The 27,879-nt window shown below is 54.9% G+C and overlaps 1 protein-coding gene across 1 annotated transcript; it reads right to left on the bottom strand.

Moving 5' to 3' along the window:
• Positions 1-413: 413 nt before the first annotated feature.
• LOC142924137 (dual specificity tyrosine-phosphorylation-regulated kinase 3-like) lies at positions 414-27,879 on the bottom strand. Its single transcript, XM_076065786.1, has 10 exons — positions 27,660-27,879; positions 15,183-15,237; positions 13,964-14,063; positions 12,193-12,350; positions 10,520-10,656; positions 9,129-9,275; positions 7,980-8,118; positions 3,391-3,472; positions 1,481-1,653; positions 414-516 (listed from the first exon to the last, which is right to left on the bottom strand). Exons 2-10 carry the CDS (start codon positions 15,183-15,185, stop codon positions 415-417), a joined length of 1,041 nt encoding a protein of 346 aa, XP_075921901.1. The 5' UTR covers positions 15,186-15,237; positions 27,660-27,879; the 3' UTR covers position 414.

Here is a 27,879-nt window from a genome sequence, read left to right as displayed (position 1 = left end):
CCACCACCACATGACCACTACTTCACCACCATTATTGCCACCTCTACACCACCACACCACCACTACCACCATACCACCACACTGCCACCACCACACCACCACTATCGCCACCACTAACACCTCACCACCACTACACCTCACCACCACCACACCACCACCTCACCACCACCACACCACCACCTCACCACTATCCACTGCCACACAACCACCACACCACCACCTCACCACCACCTCACCACCACACCACCTCCACTACCACCTCTACACCACCACCACCACCTCACCACCACCACCTCACCACCACCACCTCACCACCACCACCACCACCACATCATCACCACCTCACCACCACACCGCTAGCGTTACACCACCACCACCACCTCACCACCACCTCACCACTACCTCACCAGCACTTCACCACCACCACACCACCATCACACCACCCTTCAACTCACCAAAGTATGCCGCTCTTTTGCGAGCTTTCTCCACCATTTCTTTTGGAGGCATGCCCAGGATCTGCGCAACCATTTCAAGACAGACACACAGAGGGACACACGCATGTTACACGAATGTTACACGCGTGTTACACACGGGGACCCATACAGAGACCCATAGAGATCCAGAGACTTATATAAAACCATAGGGACTCACAGAGACCCATATGGATCCACAGAGACCCATAGAGAGACCCATACGGACCGACAGAGACCCATACATAGACCCATAGAGGTCCAGAGACTCATATAAAACCATTGAGACTCAGAGGCCCACACTAAAACTGAATATTTCACCAGGGAAGGCCCCACTGAGCTACGTGGCTGTTTTTCATTGGCTGTACGACGAAAGACCTGAATGTGACATTATCGTTGTTGCTCAGCGCATCTAGCATCATGGGTGAGTAGGTGGGTGGGGGGAGGGTGAGTGGGTGGGTTAGTGGATAGGTAGGTGGGTGGGTGAGTGGGTAGGTAGGTGAGTGGGTGAATGGGTGGGTAGGTTGGTGGGTAAGTGGGTGGGTGAGTGGGTGAATGGGTGAGTGGATGGTTGAGTGGGTGAGTGGATGGGTGGATAGGTCGGTGGGTGTGTAGGTGGGTGGGTTACTGGGTGGGTAGGTGGGTGAGTCAGTGAGTAGGTGGGTGGGTGAGGGGGTAGGTGGGTGGGTGAGGGGGTGGGCGAGTGGGTGGGTAGGTGGATGAGTGAGTGGGTGGGTAGGTGGGTGAGTGGGTGGTTACGTGGGTGTGTAGGTAGGTGGGTGGCTGGGTAAGTAGGTGGGTGAGTGGGCAGGTAAGTAGGTAGATGGGTGGGTGGGTAAATGTGTAGGTGAGTGAGAGGATGCGTAGGTAGGTGGGTGGGTAGGTGAGTGGGTGGGTGGTTGGGTGGCTGGTTGAGTGACTGGCTGACAGGGTTGGGTGACTGGCTGGGTGACTGGCTGGCTGTGGGCCAGGTCGTCGCTCAAGGCCCCCCAGGGAGGCTCCCCAGTCACCTCGATGCAGCATGCCAGGTGGTCGTCGCGGCTGAACGAGAGGAAGAGTTCCCTGTCGGTGGCCAGCTTGGCGACGGTGCAGCCCAGCGACCATGTGTCCACAGCGCAGGTCGCCGGGTAGCCGAGAAGCACCTCGGGGGCCACGTAGGCGAGGGTTCCTCCCACGTGCGAGGCTGTGCAGACGACAACAGCAGCGATGATGATGAAGATTGTAGACTAGGTACATGTGTGTAGGTGGGTGGGTGGGTTGGGTGGCTGGGTTGGGTGGCTGGGTTGGGTGGCTGGGTTGGGTGGCTGGGTTTGGTGGCTGGGGCGGTGGCTGGGTGGGTGGGGGGTGGATGGTTGGGCGGGTGAGTGGGTGGATGGCTGGCTGGGTGGATGGGTGAGTGGGTGGATGGCTGGGTGGGTGGATGGATAGATGGATGGGTGAGTGGGTGGGCAGGTGGGTGAGTGGGTGGGTGGGTGGATTCATGGGTGGGTGACTGGATGGACAGGTCAGTGGGTGAGTGGGTAGGTGGCTGGATGGGTCGGTGGCTGGATGGGTCGGTGGGTGGGTGGGTGCATAGATGGATGGGTGGGTGGGTCAGTGGCTGGGCGGGTGGATGGCTGGGTGGGTGAGTGGGTGAGTGGGTGGGTGAGTGGGTGGGTGAGTGGGTGGATATCCGGCTGGGTGGGTGGATGGGTGGGTGGGTGGCTTGATGGCTGGGTGGGTAAATGGCTGGGTGGGTGGGTATATAGATGGATGGGTGGTTGAGTGGGTGTATGGGTGGATGGGTGGATGGGTGTGTGGGTGGGTCGCTGGATGGGGGGGACGGTGGGTGGGTGGGTGGATGGGTGGGTGGATGGGCGGGTGGGTGAGTGGGTGGGTGGGTAATTGGGTGGATGGCTGGCTGGCTGGCTGGGTGAGTGGGTGGGTGGGTGAGTGGGTGGATGGCTGGCTGGGTGGATGGGTGAGTAGGTCGCTGGATGGCTGAGTGGGTGGGTGGATGGCCGGGTGGGTGGTTGGGTGAGTGGGTGGCTGGATGGCTGGGTGGAGGGGTGGATGGGTGGGTAGATGGATGGCTGGGTGGGTGAGTGGATGGCTGGGTGGGTGGATGTATGGATAGATGGATGGGTGGGTGGGTGAGTGGGTGGGTGGGTGAGTGGGTGGGTGGGTGAGTGGGTGGGTGGGTGAGTGGGTGGGTGGGTGAGTGGGTGGCTGGGTAGCTGAATCAGTGGGTGGGTGGGTGAGTGGGTGGATGGCTCTCTGGGTGGGTGCGTGGATCGCTCGGTGAGTGGGCAGGTGAGTTGGTGGCTGGATGGCTGGGTGGGTGGGTGTCTGGATGACTGGGTGGGTGGATGGATGGGTGGGTGAATGGCTGTGTGGGTGGGTGCATGGATGGATAGATGGATGGATAGATGGATGGGTGGGTGGGTGGGTGGATGGGTCGGTGGGTTGATGGGTTGATGGGTGGATGGGTGAATGGATGTGTGGGTGGGTGGGTGAGCGGGTGGGTGGATGGGCTAGTGGGTGGATGGGTGGGTGGGTGGGTGGATGGGTGGTGGGTGAGTGGGTGGCTGGATGGCTGGGTGGGTAGATGGATGGGTGGATGGCTGGGTGGGTGGGTAGGTGCATGGATGGATATATGGATGGGTGGGTGAGTGGGTGGGTGGATGGGTCAGTGGCTGGGTGGATGAATGGGTAGGTGGGTGGATGGGTGGGTGGATGGATGGGTGGGTGGGTGGATGGGTCAGTGGGTGGGTGGATGGGTGGGTGGATTGATGGGGGGGTCGGTGGGTGGCTTGATGGGTGGGGGAATGGATGGGTTGATGGCGAATGGATGTGTAGGTCGGTGGATGGGTGGGTAGATGGGTGTGTGGGGGTGTCAGTGGGTGGGGATAGGTGGGTGTGTGTGGGTGTCTCCACTCACTTTTGCCATCCACAAAGAAGCTTGAGGCGAAGTTCCTGACCCTGACGATGCCATCCGCGATGTTCGCCAACAGAACGTTGCTCTGGATGGGGAGTGAGCCGCAGGGAGGGAATTCACACCCAGCATGGTCAAGGCGGTGAGCGTCGTTTACGACCGAGCGTCTGTGCAGGGGGACTGCCTCCGCTCACAGACGTTCAACTTACGAAGTTTCAGAGATATGTGCAAAAAAAACAGTGACATCTACATCTGCAGAACGTGAAGAACCTGTGACATCTACATCAACAGAACATGAACAACCTGTGGCACCTACAGAACGGGAAGAACCAGTGGGATCTACAGAGCATGAAGAACCAGTGACATCTTCATCTACATAACGTGATGGAACAGTGGCATCTATATTTACAGAACGTGAGGAACCAGTGGCATCTACATCTACAGAACGTGAAGAACCAGTGGTATCTACATCTGCAGAACGTGAAGAGCCAGTGGCATCTACATCTGCAGAACGTGAAGAACCAGTGGCATCTACATCCGCAGAACATGAGGAACTATTTGCATCTACATCTACATCTGCAGAACATGAAGAACGAGTGGCATCTACATCTGCAGAACGTGAAGAACGAGTGACATCTGCATCTGCAGAACGTAAAAACCAGTGGCATCTACATCTACAGGACGTGAAATACCAGTGCCATCTACATCTACAGGACGTTAAGACATAGTGGCATCTACATTTGCAGAACGTGAAGAACCAGTGGTATCTACATCTGCAGAACATGAAGAACACCAGTGACATCTACATCTGCAGAACATAAATAATCAGTGGCATTTACATCTGCAGAGCGAGCACCAGCACTCCAGCGTGTACAACAACCGCCATTCGCCACTAAGTGGCGGTGACGTCACCACGACGCTTGTGCCAGGCCATGTGCACCTTGAGGCTACGTGAAGTGTCGAACGCCCGCTGGCAGGAGGTCACGGGGCAGACCCAAGTGCCACGGGTCGACTGACTAAGATGACTGGCTGATGCACCACCTGTGCCCCCTACTGTGCCAACCTTCTGTGCTTTAGCCACCCGGTGCTCAGCTCTTTGTTGTGAGCGTCGCCCCTCCATCCTCCGTTGTTGTTGGAGGGCAACTGCCTCCAACTGCCCAGCAGCGTCCTTCACGAGCCTCCTCCACAGAGGCCGATCTTGACACCACTGGTACCAGTCATCGGCAAGTACACTTAGCTCCACGTCCATCTGTGCCACATCACTCCATCTCTTCTCTAGCCCGTGCCGTGCCCATTTAGCTCCCTCGATCCGGCCGAACAAAAGCTGTTTCGGCATGCGGTGGCTGGGCATGCAGGCTACATGACCCAGCCAACGCAGCCTTGCCTGCCGGAGGAGCTCACCGATGGAACCGTGCCCAGATCTTTCAAAGATTTGTGAGCTCCTCACACAATCCAGCAGGTTAAACCCAGGATGGATCGTAGGCAGGCTAGCCTATATGTTTCTAACCCGCAAAGATGTTCCATTAGGGGGGTCCACGTTTCGCAAGCGTAGAGAAGGGAGGGAATAACCGTGGCCGAGAAGACCTGAAGCTTAGTGCGGAGCGACAGACCAGGTAGCTTCCACACAGCGTTACGCAACCGATGAAAAGAAATTGCCACTCGACTGATTCGGAGTGAGACCTCTGCTGTTAAACTGGAGCCGGTCATAAGCACACTGCCCAGGTATGGGAAACTCTCCACTTTCTCCACAACTGCCCAATCACCGATTGAGAGTTGTGGGGGTGGAGTGTCCAATGGTACAAAATACCCAGGCAGGTGCTTAGTTTTGGTGGGGCTGATGGTAAGGCCCCATCTCTTAGTGGCACGCTCCAGTCTCAGCAGCAGCGTCTCCAACTCCTCCTCTGAATGAGCAGCTAATACCAAATCATCGGCATACATAACGTGGTTGAGCAATAGGGAGCCATCCCTTGACCGCACCCGGGCATCGATCAGCCCCTCATTATATTTGTACCAAATGGAGATTCCCCCGGTACAGCTATTGAAGGCTTAACGAACTACGTAGTCAAAATTGATGTTAAATAATGTGGGAGCCAGAGGACATCCCTGTCGCACCCCAAGGTGTACAGGTAATGGCTCTGACGCCCGGCCACGTAGTTTTACCCGGGCCGGCTCACCATCATGAAGGTCCTTAATGATCGTGAGCAGAGGGTCAGAGACTCCAAAAGCACGAAGAACAAGGTCAATAAAGCAGAGATGTAGGTCTTGTTGGAATTCCCTACACCTCTGCTGTAGCAGACGGACAGAAAATATGGCATCTGTGCAGGACCGCCCTTTCCTGAAACCACATTGGGGCTCCGCAAGCCTCTCCTCAGCGTGCCTGGCAAGGCGATGTTGAATAATCCTTGCCAGGACCTTTCCCGGCACACTGAGGAGTGAGATGCTCCTGTAGTTGTTACAGTTTTTGCGGTCCCTCTTCTGCCAATCCTGCGGAACCCATCCAGTGGTCCAGACTGTTGTTATGATGTCATATAGGGCAGTCTGTGCACAAACGCCACCCTCCCTCAGCATTTCGCTTGGGAGATCATCTCTACCCGGTGCCTTTCCTGGTCTCAGACTCCGGATCACCTTCAGTACTTCCTCAACAGATGGCACCTCAGCCAGCCACTCACAGGGGGTGACTTCTTCCAATATTTGAGGCACTGCAGCCTCAGCAGGATCATCCCCACTTCGTGCCACGATGTTTTCCTGGCTGATGGATTTCCCCTCCCCCAGGACCTCACAGAAATGCTCAGCAAATCTGCAAACCTGTTCCTGGGGGTCAGAGATTGGATCACCGTTTTTTCCCCTAATGATGGTAATAGGTGTGGCGCTGCAGGTTACTTTTTTGATGGAGTTAAATAGAGATTTGTGATCGCGGGCCACTGAGGCAGACTCCATCTCCTCAGCAACCTGCGACCACCACCCATCATTGCAGCGCCTCACGGCTCTCCGAACCTCCGAGCGAAGGCTGTGGTAAGCCTCCTCATTCTCTGACGTGGGATTCTGTATCCGATGACAGTGGGCCTGTCGCTTTTTCTCAACCAACCTCAACACCTCCTCTGTCAGCCAGGGTCTCTGGGGAGGTCTGGACCACGTACCCAAAGCAGCCATTGCAGCTGCATGAGTCACAGTCCTAAACCTCGCCCATTTACCCTCGACATCAGGAGGAGTGGGGGACAATGCCAACCCCAGCCGCAAGCAATGATGAAATTCTCACTTGCAACTTTCATCAGATAACTGAGACCAGGCCACTTTAGGTTGGAATGGGGTCCTGGGTGTACACCCACCACCGGAGTGGAAGAATGGCAGGTGCATCTTACAGATGACTAGTCGATGGTCAGAGGGCAGATCAGCTCCACGGTAGGTCCTGGTGTCAAGGACATGGGCTCGCATCCGCTGGTCCGTCACTATGTAGTCCAGCAGATGTTCTTGCTTGGACCCGACATGCATCCATGATGTTGTGTGGATGCGCCGATGCCGGAACAGCGTGTTTGTAATTACAAGCCCATGGGCTGCACAAAAATCTAGCAGCCTCCTACCGTTGTTATTGAGCTGATCTGGCCCATGCCCTCCAATCACTCCAGACCAGGTGCCAGCATCATGACCAACTCGGGTATTGAAGTCACCCAACAAGATGACTCTATCCTGAGGGGCCACTTTAGCCAGCACCTGTGGCACGAGGTCATAGAAGGCATCTGACTCATCGGCTTTGCTGCATCCCTCCACGGATGTTCGTCTTCGGAGGGGGCATAAATAACCACGAACACCACTCCTCTCCTCCGGTTGATGGGAAGGCGAGCCCAAAGTAGCCTGGGGCTTACAGCTTCCCACACCTCACCGCCACGCTCCCACGCCCCCTTCATTCTTTTGTTCAAAAGAAGAGCCACATCCTGTTGTTTGGCAGTCTGTTGCCCCGAGTAGAGGACTGTCCACCCCTCATGGTGGCAGGAGCCAGAACCGGTCCACCGGACCTCCTGAATGCCACAGAGATCCAGGCGGTACCGGTCCAGCTCCCGACAGAGGAGTGGCAGCCTCTCCTCCGCAGTGAGCGTTCGAACATTCCACGTGGCCACACGAAGTGGCTTTTCGTTGTTTCTGGAGGAGCCCCGAGTGTAGAGATTCAATCTCCTGGCTCCGCCAATTGGAGTTTGGCCAGGAGACATCATAAATGCCTGTCCCCCCGGGGCCTCCGGCACAAGCTTATTAGTTACATATTTCAGTCGTGGTTTAGTGGTAAAATTTTGAAGGTGGAGGGGTTACCAGCCCCTCGCACCCATCCAGAGCCCCCCGTTTAGCCACTGTGGTGGTCACAGACGCCATGAGGGGAGTAGCCAATCGGAATTGGCCCTCCCCCCACAGCACTGTCCACGACAGAGTTGCCCATCCGGCACTGCGAGGAGTTAGCGGGTTGTTTTGCCGTGTACTCACCCACACACACAGACACACCCACACACAGACACCCACACACTCACACACAGACACCCACACACATATACACCCACACACACAGACACCCATACACACAGACACCATTACACAGCATGCACTCCACTCACGGGCTTGATGTCACCGTGTACGATGCCCCGGGACTTGGTGTGGGCCAGGAAGTGGAGGATGGCCCTAGTGTACGACCTCACCGCATCCTCGTGACTTTGCCACAGCGTCATCTGTCTGAGCACGCAATGGAGTTTCGCCCTGCCACGCGGAGAGACAGCGACCATGTCAGTCACGTCAGCGACGACGTCAGCGACGACGTCAGTGACATCAGCGGTTAGCGTGCTGCGCTGCGAACCTGGCGAACTGGGCTCGGTTCCCGCTCATGGCCAACACCCAGTGATGATTATCTGAACCGGTCCTGGGTCTACCCTAGGTCGACTCAGCCTCAAATGAGTACCTGGTGCGATGTGTAAACATCGCCACTGGGGAGACAAAGGCGGCCGCGCGTGGTGTTGGCCACCCACCCCCTCGTGTGCCGTGCCGGCCTTTAAAGGTGCTCGCTAACAGCACTTGCCACTACAGTCTGTTAAGGCTATATGGGGGATCTTTGATCTTTGTGTGCGTATGTTGAAATTCATTCACACCGTACGTAGCCAAGCATGCTAATGTGTGGGTCTCTATGGGTGTCTGTGTGGGTGTCTCTGTGGGTCTCTATGGGTCTCTGTGGGTCTGGGGGTCTGTGGGTCTCTGTGTGTGAATGTATGCAGAACTTCTTTTGCACCATACATAGCCAACCGTACTAATGTATGGGTATGGGTGTCTCTATGGGTCTGTATGGGTGGTGGTGTTGTGGTGGTGGTGTTTGGTGGTGGTGGTGTTTGGTGGTGGTGTTTGGTGGTGGTGGGTGCTGGTGGGTGATGGTGGATGGGTGGTGGGTGGGTGGTTATGGTGGGTGGTTGGGTGAGGGGTTGTGCTGGTGATGGTGGGTGGTTGAGTGGGTGGTGTGGTGGTGATGGTGGGTGGGTGGTGGAGGGTGAGTGGGTGAGTGGTGTGGTGGTGAGTGAGTGAGTGGGTAAGTGGTGGTGGTGAGTGAGTGGGTGAGTGGTGGTGGTGGTGGGTGAGTGGTGGTGGTGATGGTGAGTTAGTCGGTGGTGGTGGTGAGTGAGTGGGTGGTGGGTGAGTGAGTGAACGAGTGAGTGGGTGAGTGAATGTTGGTGGTGAGTTAATGAGTGAGTGAGTGGTGGTAGTGGTGCTGGTGGTGTGCATACTTCAACAGCTCCATGACAAGGCATTTGTGGCCTCGAAAGTAAAAAGTCTCCAGGACCCTGACTACGTTGTAGTCCACGTTGCTACGGTCGCTCTGGAGCTCCATGGACATTAGCAGCTCCGTTCTCTGGTGCTTTTCTTCCCTGGAGCTGCGAGCGAGTGAGCAAGTTCACAGAACGAGAGAGAGAAAGAAAGAGAGACAGATAGAGAGAAAGAGACATAAAGAAACAGAGATCAAGACAGAGACAGACAGAGAGAGACAGACAGAGACAGAGAGTTTAGACTTTAATATACAGTGGGTCTGTGTGTGGAACACTGAGTAGTAGTAGTGGGTCTGTGTGTGGAACACTGAGTAGTAATAGTGGGTCTGTGTGTGGAACACTGAGTAGTAGTAGTGGGTCTGTGTGTGTAACACAGAGTAGTAGTAGTGGGTCTGTGTGTGTAACACTGAGTAGAAGTCGTATTGGATCTGTGTGTGTAACACTGTGTAGTAGTAGTGGGTCTGTGTGTGTAACACTGAATAGTAGTAGTGGGTCTGTGTGTGTAACACTGAGTAGAAGTTGTATTGGATCTGTGTGTGTAACACTGTGTAGTAGTAGTGGGTCTATGTGTGTAACACTGAGTAGTAGTAGTGGGTCTGTGTGTGTAACACTGAATAGTAGTAGTGGGTCTGTGTGTGTAACACTGAGTAGTAGTAATGGGTCTGTGTGTGTAACACTGAGTAGTAGTGGGTCTGTGTGTGTAACACTGAGTAGTAGTAGTGGGTCTGTGTGTGTAACAGTGAGTAGTAGTAATGTGTCTGTGTGTGTAACACTGAGTAGTAGTAGTGGGTCTATGTGTGTAACACTGATTAGTAGTAGTGGGTCTGTGTGTGTAACACTGAGTAGTAGTAATGGGTAATGCGTAGTTGGTCTGTCGCTATCAATATTATCCACAATAGAGGTGAGTTTGGGTTATATGACGTAAATATAAATGTTGTGTCATTAAACCCGCCACACTGACACACGCCCAATTGGTTGACGTGGTTTGTCACCTAAACACAAAACGCTTGGCCAGCTCGTTACTTGCTCAGCACTTAACCGGTTGTTGTGTTGGAAAGTGTCAAAGTCAATTGTCAGTGTTGTGGTGGGGTTCGTCTCCAACACACAACCAGTGGTGGCGGTGGTGGTGAGGGTGGTGGGGAGGTGGTGGTGGGGTGGGAGTGTCGCTGTGGAGGTGGTGGTGAGGAGGTGGTGGTTGAGCGATGGAGATTCAAGTAAAGGATGTTCAGTCATTGTTTGTTGTTGTGGTTCACAGCCAGCAGCAGTCCCATAGTGTGTGTTTGTTTATTGTTCTTGTTATTGGTGGTGTTATTGTTGTTGTTGACTGCACTGCTGCGCCAGGGCCCACTCACGTGGAGGGCGAGGCGAGGATCTTGAGAGCCACCATCGTCCGAGTCTTGTGGTCCAGACACCTCACCACCACGCTCTGCCCACCCTGCCCAATCTTCCTGTCCAGCTGGAAGCGGTAGTAGAAGTGCTCGTTCTGGACCTGCAGGGGTCACGGGAGGTCAGGGTGGGGGTCACGAGGAGGTCACATGTAGCCAACAGAGCTTATCTGTGGGTCACTGTGGGTGTCTGTGGGTGTCTCTGTGCGTCTCTATGTGTCTGGGTGTCTCTGTATGTGTGTATGTTGAACTTCTTTCGCACTGTACGTAGCCAACCGTGCTAATCTGTGGTGCTTTATGGGTATCAGTGTCTCTGTGTGGGCCTTCATGATAGTGAACAGGCCCGGGTAAAACTACGTGGCCGGGAGTCAGAGCCATTCCCTGTACACCTTGGGGTGTGACAGGGATGTCCTCTGGCTCCCACATTATTTAACATCTATTTTGACCACATAGTTCGTGAAGCCTTCAATAGCTGTACCGGGGGAATCTCCATTTGGTACAGATATAATGGGAGGCTGATCGATGCCCGGGTGCGGTCAACGGATGGCTCCCTATTGCTCAACCACGTTATGTATGCCGATGATTTGGTAATAGCTGCTCATTCAGAGGAGGAGTTGGAGACGCTGCTGCTGAGACTGAAGTGTGCCACTAAGAGATGGGGCCTTACCATCAGCCCCACCAAAACTAAGCACCTGCCTGGGTATTTTGTACCATCGGATACTCCACCCCCACAACTCCCAATCGGTGATGGGGCAATTGTGGAGAGAGTGGAGAGTTTCCCATACCTGGGCAGTGTGCTTATGACCGGCTACAGTTTAACAGCAGAGGTCTCACTCAGAATCAGTCGGGCGGCAATATATTTTCATCGGTTGTGTAACGCTGTGTGGAAGCTACCTGGTCTGTCGCTCCGCACTAAGCTTCAGGTCTTCTCGGCCACGGTCATTCCCTCCCTTCTCTACACTTGCGAAACGTGGACCCCCCAAATGAAACATCTTCGCCGGTTAGAAACATTTAGGCTAGCCTGCCTACGATCCATCATGGGTTTAACCAGGCTGGATTGTGTGAGGAGCTCACAAATCATTGAAAGATCTGGGCAAGGTCCCATCGGTGAGCTCCTCCGGCAGGCAAGGCTGCGTTGGATGGGTCATGTAGCCCGCATGCCCAGCCAACGCATGCCGAAACAGATTTTATTCGGCCGGATCAAGGGGGCTAAACGGGCGCAGCACGGGCTAGAGAAGAGATGGAGTGATGTGGTACAGGAGGATGCGGTGTCAAGATCAGCCTCTGTGGAGGAGGCTCGTGAAGGACGCTACTGGGAAGTTGGAGGCAGCCGCCCTCCAACAACAACGGAGGGCGGAGGAGCGACGGTCACAACAATGAGCGGAGCGCCGGGTGGCTAAAGCACAGCAGGATGGCACAGTAGGGGGCACAGGTGGTGCATCAGCCAGTCATCTCAGACAGTCGTCCCGTGGAACCTGGGTCTACCCCGTGACCTCCTGGCAGCGGGCATTCAACACTTCACGTGGCCTCAAGGTGCACCTGGCCTGGCACAAGCGTTGTGGTGACGTCACCGCCACTTAGTGGCGAATGGCGGTTGTTGTTGTTGTGTCTGTGTCTTTGTGTGTGTCTGTGAGTCTCACAAGGATGTAGTTGTTGTCGTCGTCGTCAAATTCTCCGTTCTTCACTCCCCCTCGTGAGCTTCCTTCCCCGTCCAGAGTGAAGAACCAAACTTCCTGCATGGTGGCCAGCTCCAGCTTCTGGCGCTCAGTCAAGTGAGGCTTGAAGAGACTCAGGATCGCTGCACACGTGACAACAATAACAACTTAAACTATAAACTAATTTTATTTACGCACACACCAGGTTAAGCCCCCCACCGAAGTGACTGGTATAATCATCCTAATCGTCGTCATCATCGTCATCATCATTATCATCATTGTCATCATCGTCGTCGTCATCATTATCATTGTCATCATCGTCGTCATCGTCATCATCGTCGTCATCATCGTCATCATCATCGTCGTCATCTTCATTATCATCATCGTCATCATCATCGTTGTCATCGTCGTCATCATCGTCATCATCATCGTCGTCATCGTCGTCATCATCATCATCGTCAACATCGTCATCAACGTCATCGTCGTCGTCATCATCACCGTCATCATCATCGTCACCATCGTCGTCATCACCATGTGGGAGCAATTTGCTCTAAGTGCACGTTGATACAGACTTATAGAGACTCATAGAGAACCACAGAGATCCTCAGAGACCCACAAAGAACCATACTCATATAGAACCATAGAGACCCAAGGAGACCCATAGAGCCCCACAGAGATGCACAGAGACCCTCATAGACCCACAGAGACCCATACTCATATAGAACCAGAGACCCACAGAGACCCACTCATATAGACCATAGAGCCCCACAGAGATGCATAGAGACCCTCATAGACCCATACTCATATAGAACCAGAGACCCACAGAGACCCATATTCATATAGAACCATGGAGACCCACAGAGACCCACACAGAACCATACTCATATAGAACCATAGACCCAAGGATACCCATAGAGCTCCACAGAGACGCAGAGACCCTCAGAGACCCACTGAGACCCATATTCATATAGAACCAGAGACCCACAGAGACCCATACTTATATAGAACCATAGAGCCCCACAGAGACGCACAGAGACACTCATAGACCCACAGAGACCCATACTCATATAGAACCATAGAGACCCACAGAGACTGCCACTCATATAGAACCAGAGACCCACAAAGACCTATACTCATATAGAACCATATAGACCCACAGAGACCGATACTCAGAGACCCACGGAGCGGTACAGGGTGCTTGTACGGATGATGAACTTCGTTCGCACTGCACGTAGCTAACCGTGCTAAGGTATGGGTCTCTGTGGGTGTCTATGGGTGTCTCTGTGGATCTATGGTTCTTTGTGGGGTGTATCTGTGTGTTTATGGGTCTCTATGGGTGTCTCTATGTGTCTTTGGAGTCTCTTTGGGTATCTCTGTGTGTCTATGGGTCTCTATGGGTGTCTCTATGTGTCTATGGGTATATCTGTGAGTCTCTATGTGTCTATAGGTGTCTCTGTGGGTCTAAGGGTCTCTATGGGTGTCTCTGTGGGTGGCTGGGTGTCTGTGGGTCTCTATGTGTGTCTCTGTGGGTCTCCGTGGTGGTCACTGCGTGGATTTGTTCCCCTTCACATTTTGAGGAATCACCATCGTCACGCTTTTATCAAAGTGTTTTTTCGCTGCTGCTGTGCATTTCCAGGCGATGACAATGATGATGATTTGATGATATCAGGCCACTTGGTTGAGCTGCTGCTATTTGAGCTGCTATCATTCTTAGACTTTGATGATTTTCCTGCTCATCTCTCTCTCTCTCTCTAACCTTTGGGTGATTTGCTGCGGATTAATCCGGTGCCGGAGGTGAACGCGCTCCACGTGGTGATAGACGGAGGCTGCCTCCCACTCGGTCCAGCTCGACTTGTCTACACACACACATAAACACACACACGTACAAAGACAAAGATCCCCCGTATAGCTTGTAACAGACTGTTGGGGAAAGTGCTTATAGCGAGCCCCTATGAAGCCCAGCATGGCACACGAGGGGGTAGGTGGGCAGCACCATGCCCGGCCGCCTTTGTCTCTACAGTGGCGATGTCTACACACCACACCAGGTACTCATTTGAGGCTGAGTCGACCTACGGGAGGCCCAGGACCGGTTCAAATAATCGGCACTGGTGTTGGCCATAAGCGGGAATCGAACCCGGGTTGCCAGGTTCGTGGCAGTGCGCAAACTGCTACACTACCGCTCCCCACATACACATAAATAAAAAATAAAGATCCCCCATATAGCCTTAACAGACTGTAGGGGGCAAGTGCTGTTAGCGAGCACCTACGAAGGCCGGAACGGTACACGAGGGGGTGGGTGGCCAGCACCACGCCCGACCGCCTTTTTCTCCCTAGTGGCGATGTTTACACACCGCACCAGGTACTCATTTGAGGCTGAGTCGACCTAGGGGAGGCCCGGGACCGGTTCAGATAATCGTCACTGGTGTTGGCCGTGAGCGGGAATCGAACCCGGGTCGCCAGGTTCATAGCGCAGCGCGCTAACCGCTACACTATCGCTACACACATACACACACACATAGACAAAGGTGCAGTAGACTCGTCAACACACACACACAAAGACAACGGTCCCCTTGAGGCTGTAACAAAACTGTGTTCAAAGGTGTGGGTGTTTGTAAGTGTGGGTGTTCATAAGTGTGGGTGGTGTTCGTAATTGTGGGTGTTGGTAGGTGGGTAGTGTTCGTAAGTGTGGATCTTTGTAAGTGTGGGTGGTGTTCGTAAGTGTGGGTGTTTGTAGGTGGGTAGTGTTCGCAAGTGTGGATCTTTGTAAGTGTGGGTGGTGTTCGTAAGTGTGGGTGTTCATAGGTGTGGGTGGTGTTCGTAAGTGAGGATGTTCGTCAGTGAGGGTGTTCGTCGGTGTGGTGTTCGTCAGTGAGGGTGTTGGTGTGGTGTTTGTAAGTGAGGGTGTTCATCAGTGTGGGTGGTGTTTTGTAAGTCCTGGTGTGGTTCATATGTCGAGCAAAAGGGGTCACGCATACCATGGCGCTAATTCTGAGAGTAGCGTTGTTGTGCTCCGTAAATATCTCGGTGTCTCTGCGTGGAGAGTGGAGGGGGGGGGGGACGGAGGAGAGAGTCAGTGGAGGGCGAGGTCACCGCGATCACAAGTGGACTCACAACGTCAACACGGACTCACACATTCATCACAAACTCACATCCTCACCACGAACCCGCATCCTCACTACGGACTCACACCCTCACCAATAACCCACAATACAAACCCCATTCACCAAGAACCCACAACACGGATCCACACACTCACCAAGAACCCACAACACGAACCCACACACTTACCACGAACCCACAACACGGACCCACACACTCACAAAGAACCCACAACACAGACAAACACACTCTTACCACGAACCCACGACACGGACCCACACACTCACCACGAACCCACAACACGGACCCTTACACTCACCAAGAACCCACAACACAGACAAACACACTCTTACCACGAACCCGCAATACGGAACCACACTCTCACCACGAACCCACAATACAAACCCACAATACAAACCCACACTCACCAAGAACCACAACACGGATCCACACACTCACCAAGAACCCACAACACAGACCAATACATTCACCACGAACCCGCAACACGGACCCACACACTCACCACGAACCCACAACACGGACCCACACACTCACCATGAACCCACAACACGGACCCACACACTCACCACGAACCCACAACACGGACCCACACACTCACCACGAACCCACAACACGGACCCACACACTCACCCCGAACCCACAACATGGACCCACACACTCACCACGAACCCACAACACGGACCCACACACTCACCACGAACCCACAACACGGACCCACACACTCACCACGAACCCACAACATGGACCCACACACTCACCACGAACCCACAACACAGACCAACACACTCACCAGGAACCCGCAATACGGACCCACACTCTTACCACGAACCCACAACACGGACCCACACACTCACCACGAACCCACAACACGGACCCACACTCTCACCACGAACCCACAATACAAACCCACACTCACCAAGAACCCACAACACGGACCCACACACTCACCAAAAACCCACAACACAGACCAATACATTCACCACGAACCCGCAACACGGACACACACACTCACCACGAACCCACAACACGGACCCACACACTCACCACGAACCCACAACATGGACCCACACACTTCCCACGAACCCACAACACGGACCCACACACTCAACACGAACCCACAACACGGACCCACACACTCACCACGAACCCACAACACGGACCCACGCACTCACCACGAACCCACAACACGGACCCACACACTCACCACGAACCCACAACACAGACCAACACACTCACCAGGAACCCGCAATACGGACCCACACTCTTCCCACGAACCCACAACACGGACCCACGCACTCACCACGAACCCACAACACAGACCAACATACTCACCACGAACCTGCAACATGGGCCCACACACTCACCACGAACCCACAACACGGACTCATACACTCACCACGAACCCACAACACGGACCCACACACTCACCACGAACCCACAATACAAACCCACACTCACCAAGAACCCACAACACGGATCCACCCACTCACCAAGAACCCACAACACAGACCAATACATTCACCACGAACCCACAACACGGACCCACACACTCACCACGAACCCACAACACGGACCCACACACTTGATCACGAACCCACAACACGGACCCACACACTCTTACCACGAACCCACAACATGGACCCACACACTCACCACGAACCCACAACATGGACCCACACACTCACCACGAACCCACAACACGGACCCACACACTCACCCCGAACCCACAACATGGACTCACACACTCACCACGAACCCACAACACGGACCCACACACTCACCACGAACCCACAACACGGACCCACACACTCACCACGAACCCACAACACGGACCCACACACTCACCACGAACCCACAACACGGACCCACACACTCACCACGAACCCACAACATGGACCCACACACTCACCACGAACCCAGAACACGGACCCACACACTCACCACGAACCCACAACACGGACCCACACACTCACCACGAACCCACAACACGGACCCACACACCACGAACCCACAACACAGACCCTTACACTCACCAAGAACCCACAACACAGACAAACACACTCTTACCACGAACCCGCAATACGGAACCACACTCTCACCACGAACCCACAATACAAACCCACAATACAAACCCACACTCACCAAGAACCACAACACGGATCCACACACTCACCAAGAACCCACAACACAGACCAATACATTCACCACGAACCCGCAACACGGAACCACACACTCACCACGAACCCACAACATGGACCCACACACTCACCACAAACCCACAACACGGACCCACACACTCACCCCGAACCCACAACATGGACTCACACACTCACCACGAACCCACAACACGGACCCACACACTCACCACGAACCCACAACACGGACCCACACACTCACCACGAACCCACAACACGGACCCACACACTCACCACGAACCCACAACACGGACCCACACACTCACCACGAACCCACAACATGGACCCACACACTCACCACGAACCCAGAACACGGACCCACACACTCACCACGAACCCACAACACGGACCCACACACTCACCACGAACCCACAACACGGACCCACACACCACGAACCCACAACACGGACCCTTACACTCACCAAGAACCCACAACACAGACAAACACACTCTTACCACGAACCCGCAATACGGAACCACACTCTCACCACGAACCCACAATACAAACCCACAATACAAACCCACACTCACCAAGAACCACAACACGGATCCACACACTCACCAAGAACCCACAACACAGACCAATACATTCACCACGAACCCGCAACACGGAACCACACACTCACCACGAACCCACAACACGGACCCACACACTCACCACGAACCCACAATACGGACCCACACTCTTACCACGAACCCACAACACGGACCCACACACTCACCACGAACCCACAACACGGACCCACACTCTCACCACGAACCCACAATACAAACCCACACTCACCAAGAACCCACAACACGGACCCACACACTCACCAAAAACCCACAACACAGACCAATACATTCACCACGAACCCGCAACACGGACACACACACTCACCACGAACCCACAACATGGACCCACACACTCACCACGAACCCACAACACGGACCCACACACTCACCCCGAACCCACAACATGGACTCACACACTCACCACGAACCCACAACACGGACCCACACACTCACCACGAACCCACAACACGGACCCACACACTCACCACGAACCCACAACACGGACCCACACACTCACCACGAACCCACAACACGGACCCACACACTCACCACGAACCCACAACATGGACCCACACACTCACCACGAACCCAGAACACAGACCCACACACTCACCACGAACCCACAACACGGACCCACACACTCACCACGAACCCACAACACGGACCCACACACCACGAACCCACAACACGGACCCTTACACTCACCAAGAACCCACAACACAGACAAACACACTCTTACCACGAACCCGCAATACGGAACCACACTCTCACCACGAACCCACAATACAAACCCACAATACAAACCCACACTCACCAAGAACCACAACACGGATCCACACACTCACCAAGAACCCACAACACAGACCAATACATTCACCACGAACCCGCAACACGGAACCACACACTCACCACGAACCCACAACATGGACCCACACACTCACCACGAACCCACAACACGGACCCACACACTCACCCCGAACCCACAACATGGACTCACACACTCACCACGAACCCACAACACGGACCCACACACTCACCACGAACCCACAACACGGACCCACACACTCACCACGAACCCACAACACGGACCCACACACTCACCACGAACCCACAACACGGACCCACACACTCACCACGAACCCACAACATGGACCCACACACTCACCACGAACCCAGAACACGGACCCACACACTCACCACGAACCCACAACACGGACCCACACACTCACCACGAACCCACAACACGGACCCACACACCACGAACCCACAACACGGACCCTTACACTCACCAAGAACCCACAACACAGACAAACACACTCTTACCACGAACCCGCAATACGGAACCACACTCTCACCACGAACCCACAATACAAACCCACAATACAAACCCACACTCACCAAGAACCACAACACGGATCCACACACTCACCAAGAACCCACAACACAGACCAATACATTCACCACGAACCCGCAACACGGAACCACACACTCACCACGAACCCACAACACGGACCCACACACTCACCACGAACCCACAATACGGACCCACACTCTTACCACGAACCCACAACACGGACCCACACACTCACCACGAACCCACAACACGGACCCACACTCTCACCACGAACCCACAATACAAACCCACACTCACCAAGAACCCACAACACGGACCCACACACTCACCAAAAACCCACAACACAGACCAATACATTCACCACGAACCCGCAACACGGACACACACACTCACCACGAACCCACAACATGGACCCACACACTCACCACGAACCCACAACACGGACCCACACACTCACCCCGAACCCACAACATGGACTCACACACTCACCACGAACCCACAACACGGACCCACACACTCACCACGAACCCACAACACGGACCCACACACTCACCACGAACCCACAACACGGACCCACACACTCACCACGAACCCACAACACGGACCCACACACTCACCACGAACCCACAACATGGACCCACACACTCACCACGAACCCAGAACACAGACCCACACACTCACCACGAACCCACAACACGGACCCACACACTCACCACGAACCCACAACACGGACCCACACACCACGAACCCACAACACGGACCCTTACACTCACCAAGAACCCACAACACAGACAAACACACTCTTACCACGAACCCGCAATACGGAACCACACTCTCACCACGAACCCACAATACAAACCCACAATACAAACCCACACTCACCAAGAACCACAACACGGATCCACACACTCACCAAGAACCCACAACACAGACCAATACATTCACCACGAACCCGCAACACGGAACCACACACTCACCACGAACCCACAACATGGACCCACACACTCACCACGAACCCACAACACGGACCCACACACTCACCCCGAACCCACAACATGGACTCACACACTCACCACGAACCCACAACACGGACCCACACACTCACCACGAACCCACAACACGGACCCACACACTCACCACGAACCCACAACACGGACCCACACACTCACCACGAACCCACAACACGGACCCACACACTCACCACGAACCCACAACATGGACCCACACACTCACCACGAACCCAGAACACGGACCCACACACTCACCACGAACCCACAACACGGACCCACACACTCACCACGAACCCACAACACGGACCCACACACCACGAACCCACAACACGGACCCTTACACTCACCAAGAACCCACAACACAGACAAACACACTCTTACCACGAACCCGCAATACGGAACCACACTCTCACCACGAACCCACAATACAAACCCACAATACAAACCCACACTCACCAAGAACCACAACACGGATCCACACACTCACCAAGAACCCACAACACAGACCAATACATTCACCACGAACCCACAACACGGAACCACACACTCACCACGAACCCACAACACGGACCCACACACTCACCACGAACCCACAACACGGACCCACACACCACGAACCCACAACACGGACCCTTACACTCACCAAGAACCCACAACACAGACAAACACACTCTTACCACGAACCCGCAATACGGAACCACACTCTCACCACGAACCCACAATACAAACCCACAATACAAACCCACACTCACCAAGAACCACAACACGGATCCACACACTCACCAAGAACCCACAACACAGACCAATACATTCACCACGAACCCGCAACACGGAACCACACACTCACCACGAACCCACAACACGGACCCACACACTCACCACGAACCCACAACACGGACCCACACACTCACCACGAACCCACAACACGGACCCACACACTCACCCCGAACCCACAACATGGACCCACACACTCACCACGAACCCACAACACGGACCCACACACTCACCACGAACCCACAACACGGACCCACACACTCACCACGAACCCACAACACGGACCCACGCACTCACCACGAACCCACAACACAGACCAACATACTCACCACGAACCTGCAACATGGGCCCACACACTCACCACGAACCCACAACACGGACTCATACACTCACCACGAACCCACAACACGGACCCACACACTCACCACGAACCCACAATACAAACCCACACTCACCAAGAACCCACAACACGGATCCACCCACTCACCAAGAACCCACAACACAGACCAATACATTCACCACGAACCCACAACACGGACCCACACACTCACCACGAACCCACAACACGGACCCACACACTTGATCACGAACCCACAACACGGACCCACACACTCTTACCACGAACCCACAACATGGACCCACACACTCACCACGAACCCACAACATGGACCCACACACTCACCACGAACCCACAACACGGACCCACACACTCACCCCGAACCCACAACATGGACTCACACACTCACCACGAACCCACAACACGGACCCACACACTCACCACGAACCCACAACACGGACCCACACACTCACCACGAACCCACAACACGGACCCACACACTCACCACGAACCCACAACACGGACCCACACACTCACCACGAACCCACAACATGGACCCACACACTCACCACGAACCCAGAACACGGACCCACACACTCACCACGAACCCACAACACGGACCCACACACTCACCACGAACCCACAACACGGACCCACACACCACGAACCCACAACACGGACCCTTACACTCACCAAGAACCCACAACACAGACAAACACACTCTTACCACGAACCCGCAATACGGAACCACACTCTCACCACGAACCCACAATACAAACCCACAATACAAACCCACACTCACCAAGAACCACAACACGGATCCACACACTCACCAAGAACCCACAACACAGACCAATACATTCACCACGAACCCACAACACGGAACCACACACTCACCACGAACCCACAACACGGACCCACACACTCACCATGAACCCACAACACGGACCCACACACTCACCACGAACCCACAACACGGACCCACACACTCACCACGAACCCACAACACGGACCCACACACTCACCCCGAACCCACAACATGGACCCACACACTCACCACGAACCCACAACACGGACCCACACACTCACCACGAACCCACAACACGGACCCACACACTCACCACGAACCCACAACATGGACCCACACACTCACCACGAACCCACAACACAGACCAACACACTCACCAGGAACCCGCAATACGGACCCACACTCTTACCACGAACCCACAACACGGACCCACACACCACGAACCCACAACACGGACCCACACTCTCACCACGAACCCACAATACAAACCCACACTCACCAAGAACCCACAACACGGACCCACACACTCACCAAAAACCCACAACACAGACCAATACATTCACCACGAACCCGCAACACGGACACACACACTCACCACGAACCCACAACACGGACCCACACACTCACCACGAACCCACAACATGGACCCACACACTTCCCACGAACCCACAACACGGACCCACACACTCAACACGAACCCACAACACGGACCCACACACTCACCACGAACCCACAACACGGACCCACGCACTCACCACGAACCCACAACACGGACCCACACACTCACCACGAACCCACAACACAGACCAACACACTCACCAGGAACCCGCAATACGGACCCACACTCTTCCCACGAACCCACAACACGGACCCACGCACTCACCACGAACCCACAACACAGACCAACATACTCGCCACGAACCTGCAACATGGGCCCACACACTCACCACGAACCCACAACACGGACTCATACACTCACCACGAACCCACAACACGGACCCACACACTCACCACGAACCCACAATACAAACCCACACTCACCAAGAACCCACAACACGGATCCACCCACTCACCAAGAACCCACAACACAGACCAATACATTCACCACGAACCCACAACACGGACCCACACACTCACCACGAACCCACAACACGGACCCACACACTAGACCACGAACCCACAACACGGACCCACACACTCTTACCACGAACCCACAACACGGACCCACACACTCACCACGAACCCACAACACGGACCCACACACTCACCACGAACCCACAACACGGACCCACACACTCACCCCGAACCCACAACATGGACTCACACACTCACCACGAACCCACAACACAGACCAACATACTCACCACGAACCTGCAACATGGGCCCACACACTCACCACGAACCCACAACACGGACTCATACACTCACCACGAACCCACAACATGGACCCACACACTCACCACGAACCCACAATACAAACCCACACTCACCAGAACCCACAACACGGATCCACCCACTCATCAAGAACCCACAACACAGACCAATACATTCACCACGAACCCACAACACGGACCCACACACTCACCACGAACCCACAACACGGACCCACGAACCCACAACACGGACCCACACTCTCACCACGAACCCACAATACAAACCCACACTCACCAAGAACCCACAACACGGACCCACACACTCACCAAAAACCCACAACACAGACCAATACATTCACCACGAACCTGCAACACGGACACACACACTCACCACGAACCCACAACACGGACCCACACACTCACCACGAACCCACAACATGGACCCACACACTTCCCACGAACCCACAACACGGACCCACACACTCAACACGAACCCACAACACGGACCCACGCACTCACCACGAACCCACAACACGGACCCACACACTCACCACGAACCCACAACACGGACCCACACACTCACCCCGAACCCACAACATGGACCCACACACTCACCACGAACCCACAACACGGACCCACACACTCACCACGAACCCACAACACGGACCCACACACTCACCACGAACCCACAACATGGACCCACACACTCACCACGAACCCACAACACGGACCCACACACTCACCACGAACCCACAACACGGACCCACACACTCACCCCGAACCCACAACACGGACCCACACACTCACCCCGAACCCACAACATGGACTCACACACTCACCACGAACCCACAACACAGACCAACATACTCACCACGAACCTGCAACATGGGCCCACACACTCACCACGAACCCACAACACGGACTCATACACTCACCACGAACCCACAACATGGACCCACACACTCACCACGAACCCACAATACAAACCCACACTCACCAGAACCCACAACACGGATCCACCCACTCATCAAGAACCCACAACACAGACCAATACATTCACCACGAACCCACAACACGGACCCACACACTCACCACAAACCCACAACACGGACCCACGAACCCACAACACGGACCCACACTCTCACCACGAACCCACAATACAAACCCACACTCACCAAGAACCCACAACACGGACCCACACACTCACCAAAAACCCACAACACAGACCAATACATTCACCACGAACCCGCATCACGGACACACACACTCACCACGAACCCACAACACGGACCCACACACTCACCACGAACCCACAACATGGACCCACACACTCACCACGAACCCAGAACACGGACCCACACACTCACCACGAACCCACAACACGGACCCACACACTCACCACGAACCCACAACACGGACCCACACACTCACCACGAACCCACAACACGGACCCACACACTCACCACGAACCCACAACACGGACCCACACACTCACCACGAACCCACAACACGGACCCATACACTCACCACGAACCCACAACACGGATCCACACACTCACCACGAACCCACAATACAAACCCACACTCACCAGAACCCACAACACGGACCCACACACTCACCACGAACCCACAACACGGACCCACACACTCACCACGAACCCACAACACGGACCCACACACTCACCACGGACCCACACACTCACCACGAACCCACAACATGGATCCACACACTCACCACGAACCCACAACACGGACCCACACACTCTTACCACAACACGGACCCACACACTCACCACGAACCCACAACACGGACCCACACACTCACCACGAACCCATAACACGGACCCACACACTCACCACGAACCCACAACACGGACCCACACACTAGACCACGAACCCACAACACGGACCCACACACTCACCACGAACCCACAACACGGACCCACACACTCACCCCGAACCCACAACATGGACTCACACACTCACCACGAACCCACAACACGGACCCACACACTCACCACGAACCCACAACACGGACCCACACACTCACCACGAACCCACAACACGGACCCACACACTCACCACGAACCCACAACACGGACCCACACACTCACCACGAACCCACAACATGGACCCACACACTCACCACGAACCCAGAACACGGACCCACACACTCACCACGAACCCACAACACGGACCCACACACTCACCACGAACCCACAACACGGACCCACACACTCACCACGAACCCACAACACGGACCCACACACTCACCACGAACCCACAACACGGACCCACACACTCACCACGAACCCACAACACAGACCAACACACTCACCACGAACCCACAACACGGACCCACACACTCAACACGAACCCACAACACGGACCCACACTCTTCCCACGAACCCACAACACGGACCCACACACTCACCACGAACCCACAACACGGACCCACATACTCACCACGAACCTGCAACATGGGCCCACACACTCACCACGAACCCACAACACGGACTCATAAACTCACCACGAACCCACAACATGGACCCACACACTCACCACGAACCCACAATACAAACCCACACTCACCAGAACCCACAACACGGATCCACCCACTTATCAAGAACCCACAACACAGACCAATACATTCACCACGAACCCACAACACGGACCCACACACTCACCACGAACCCACAACACGGACCCACACACTCACCACGGACCCACACACTCACCACGAACCCACAACATGGATCCACACACTCACCACGAACCCACAACACGGACCCACACACTCTTACCACAACACGGACCCACACACTCACCACGAACCCACAACACGGACCCACACACTCACCACGAACCCACAACACGGACCCACACACTCACCACGAACCCACAACACGGACCCATACACTCACCACGAACCCACAACACGGATCCACACACTCACCACGAACCCACAACACGGACCCACACACTCTTACCACAACACGGACCCACACACTCACCACGAACCCACAACACGGACCCACACACTCACCACGAACCCACAACACGGACCCACACACTCACCACGAACCCACAACACGGACCCACACACTAGACCACGAACCCACAACACGGACCCACACACTCTTACCACGAACCCACAACACGGACCCACACACTCACCACGAACTCACAACACGGACCCACACACTCACCACGAACCCACAACACGGACCCACACACTCACCCCGAACCCACAACATGGACTCACACACTCACCACGAACCCACAACACGGACCCACACACTCACCACGAACCCACAACACGGACCCACACACTCACCACGAACCCACAACACGGACACACACACTCACCACGAACCCACAACACGGACCCACACACTCACCACGAACCCACAACACGGACCCACACTCTCACCACGAACCCACAACACGGACCCACACTCTTCCCACGAACCCACAACACGGACCCACACACCACGAACCCACAACACGGACCCACACACTCACCACGAACCCACAACATGGACCCACACACTCACCACGAACCCACAATACAAACCCACACTCACCAGAACCCACAACACGGATCCACCCACTCATCAAGAACCCACAACACAGACCAATACATTCACCACGAACCCACAACACGGACCCACACACTCACCACGAACCCACAACACGGACCCACACACTCACCACGGACCCACACACTCACCACGAACCCACAACATGGATCCACACACTCACCACGAACCCACAACACGGACCCACACACTCACCACGAACCCACAACACGGACCCACACACTCACCACGAACCCACAACACGGACCCATACACTCACCACGAACCCACAACACGGACCCACACACTCACCACGAATCCACAACACGGACACACACAGCTCACCTCGTAAAGATTTTCGAGTGGATGGCTTCGACAGAACCTGCTCGAAAGTCGATGATGAAAATGAAGCAGGCGTAGATCCAGCAGCAGCCGCCTCCTTCACATCCGTCTAAAATTCTGAAGAGACGTTATTGCAGCCACGCCCCGTCGAGTGACGTCTTACAACGCGACCACGCCCACCGACAGCTCCTCCCCTGGGCAACACCAACCACCCCCGCGTCTA

The sequence above is a fragment of the Petromyzon marinus genome, chromosome 9 (genome assembly GCF_048934315.1).
Source record: "Petromyzon marinus isolate PM22_M1 ecotype Great Lakes invasive population chromosome 9, UKy_Petmar_22M1.pri1.0, whole genome shotgun sequence".
NCBI classification, from domain to species: Eukaryota; Metazoa; Chordata; class Hyperoartia; order Petromyzontiformes; family Petromyzontidae; genus Petromyzon; species Petromyzon marinus.
The sequence above is the reverse complement of the archived record's forward strand: the minus strand, read 5'-3'. Positions and strand labels throughout refer to the sequence as shown.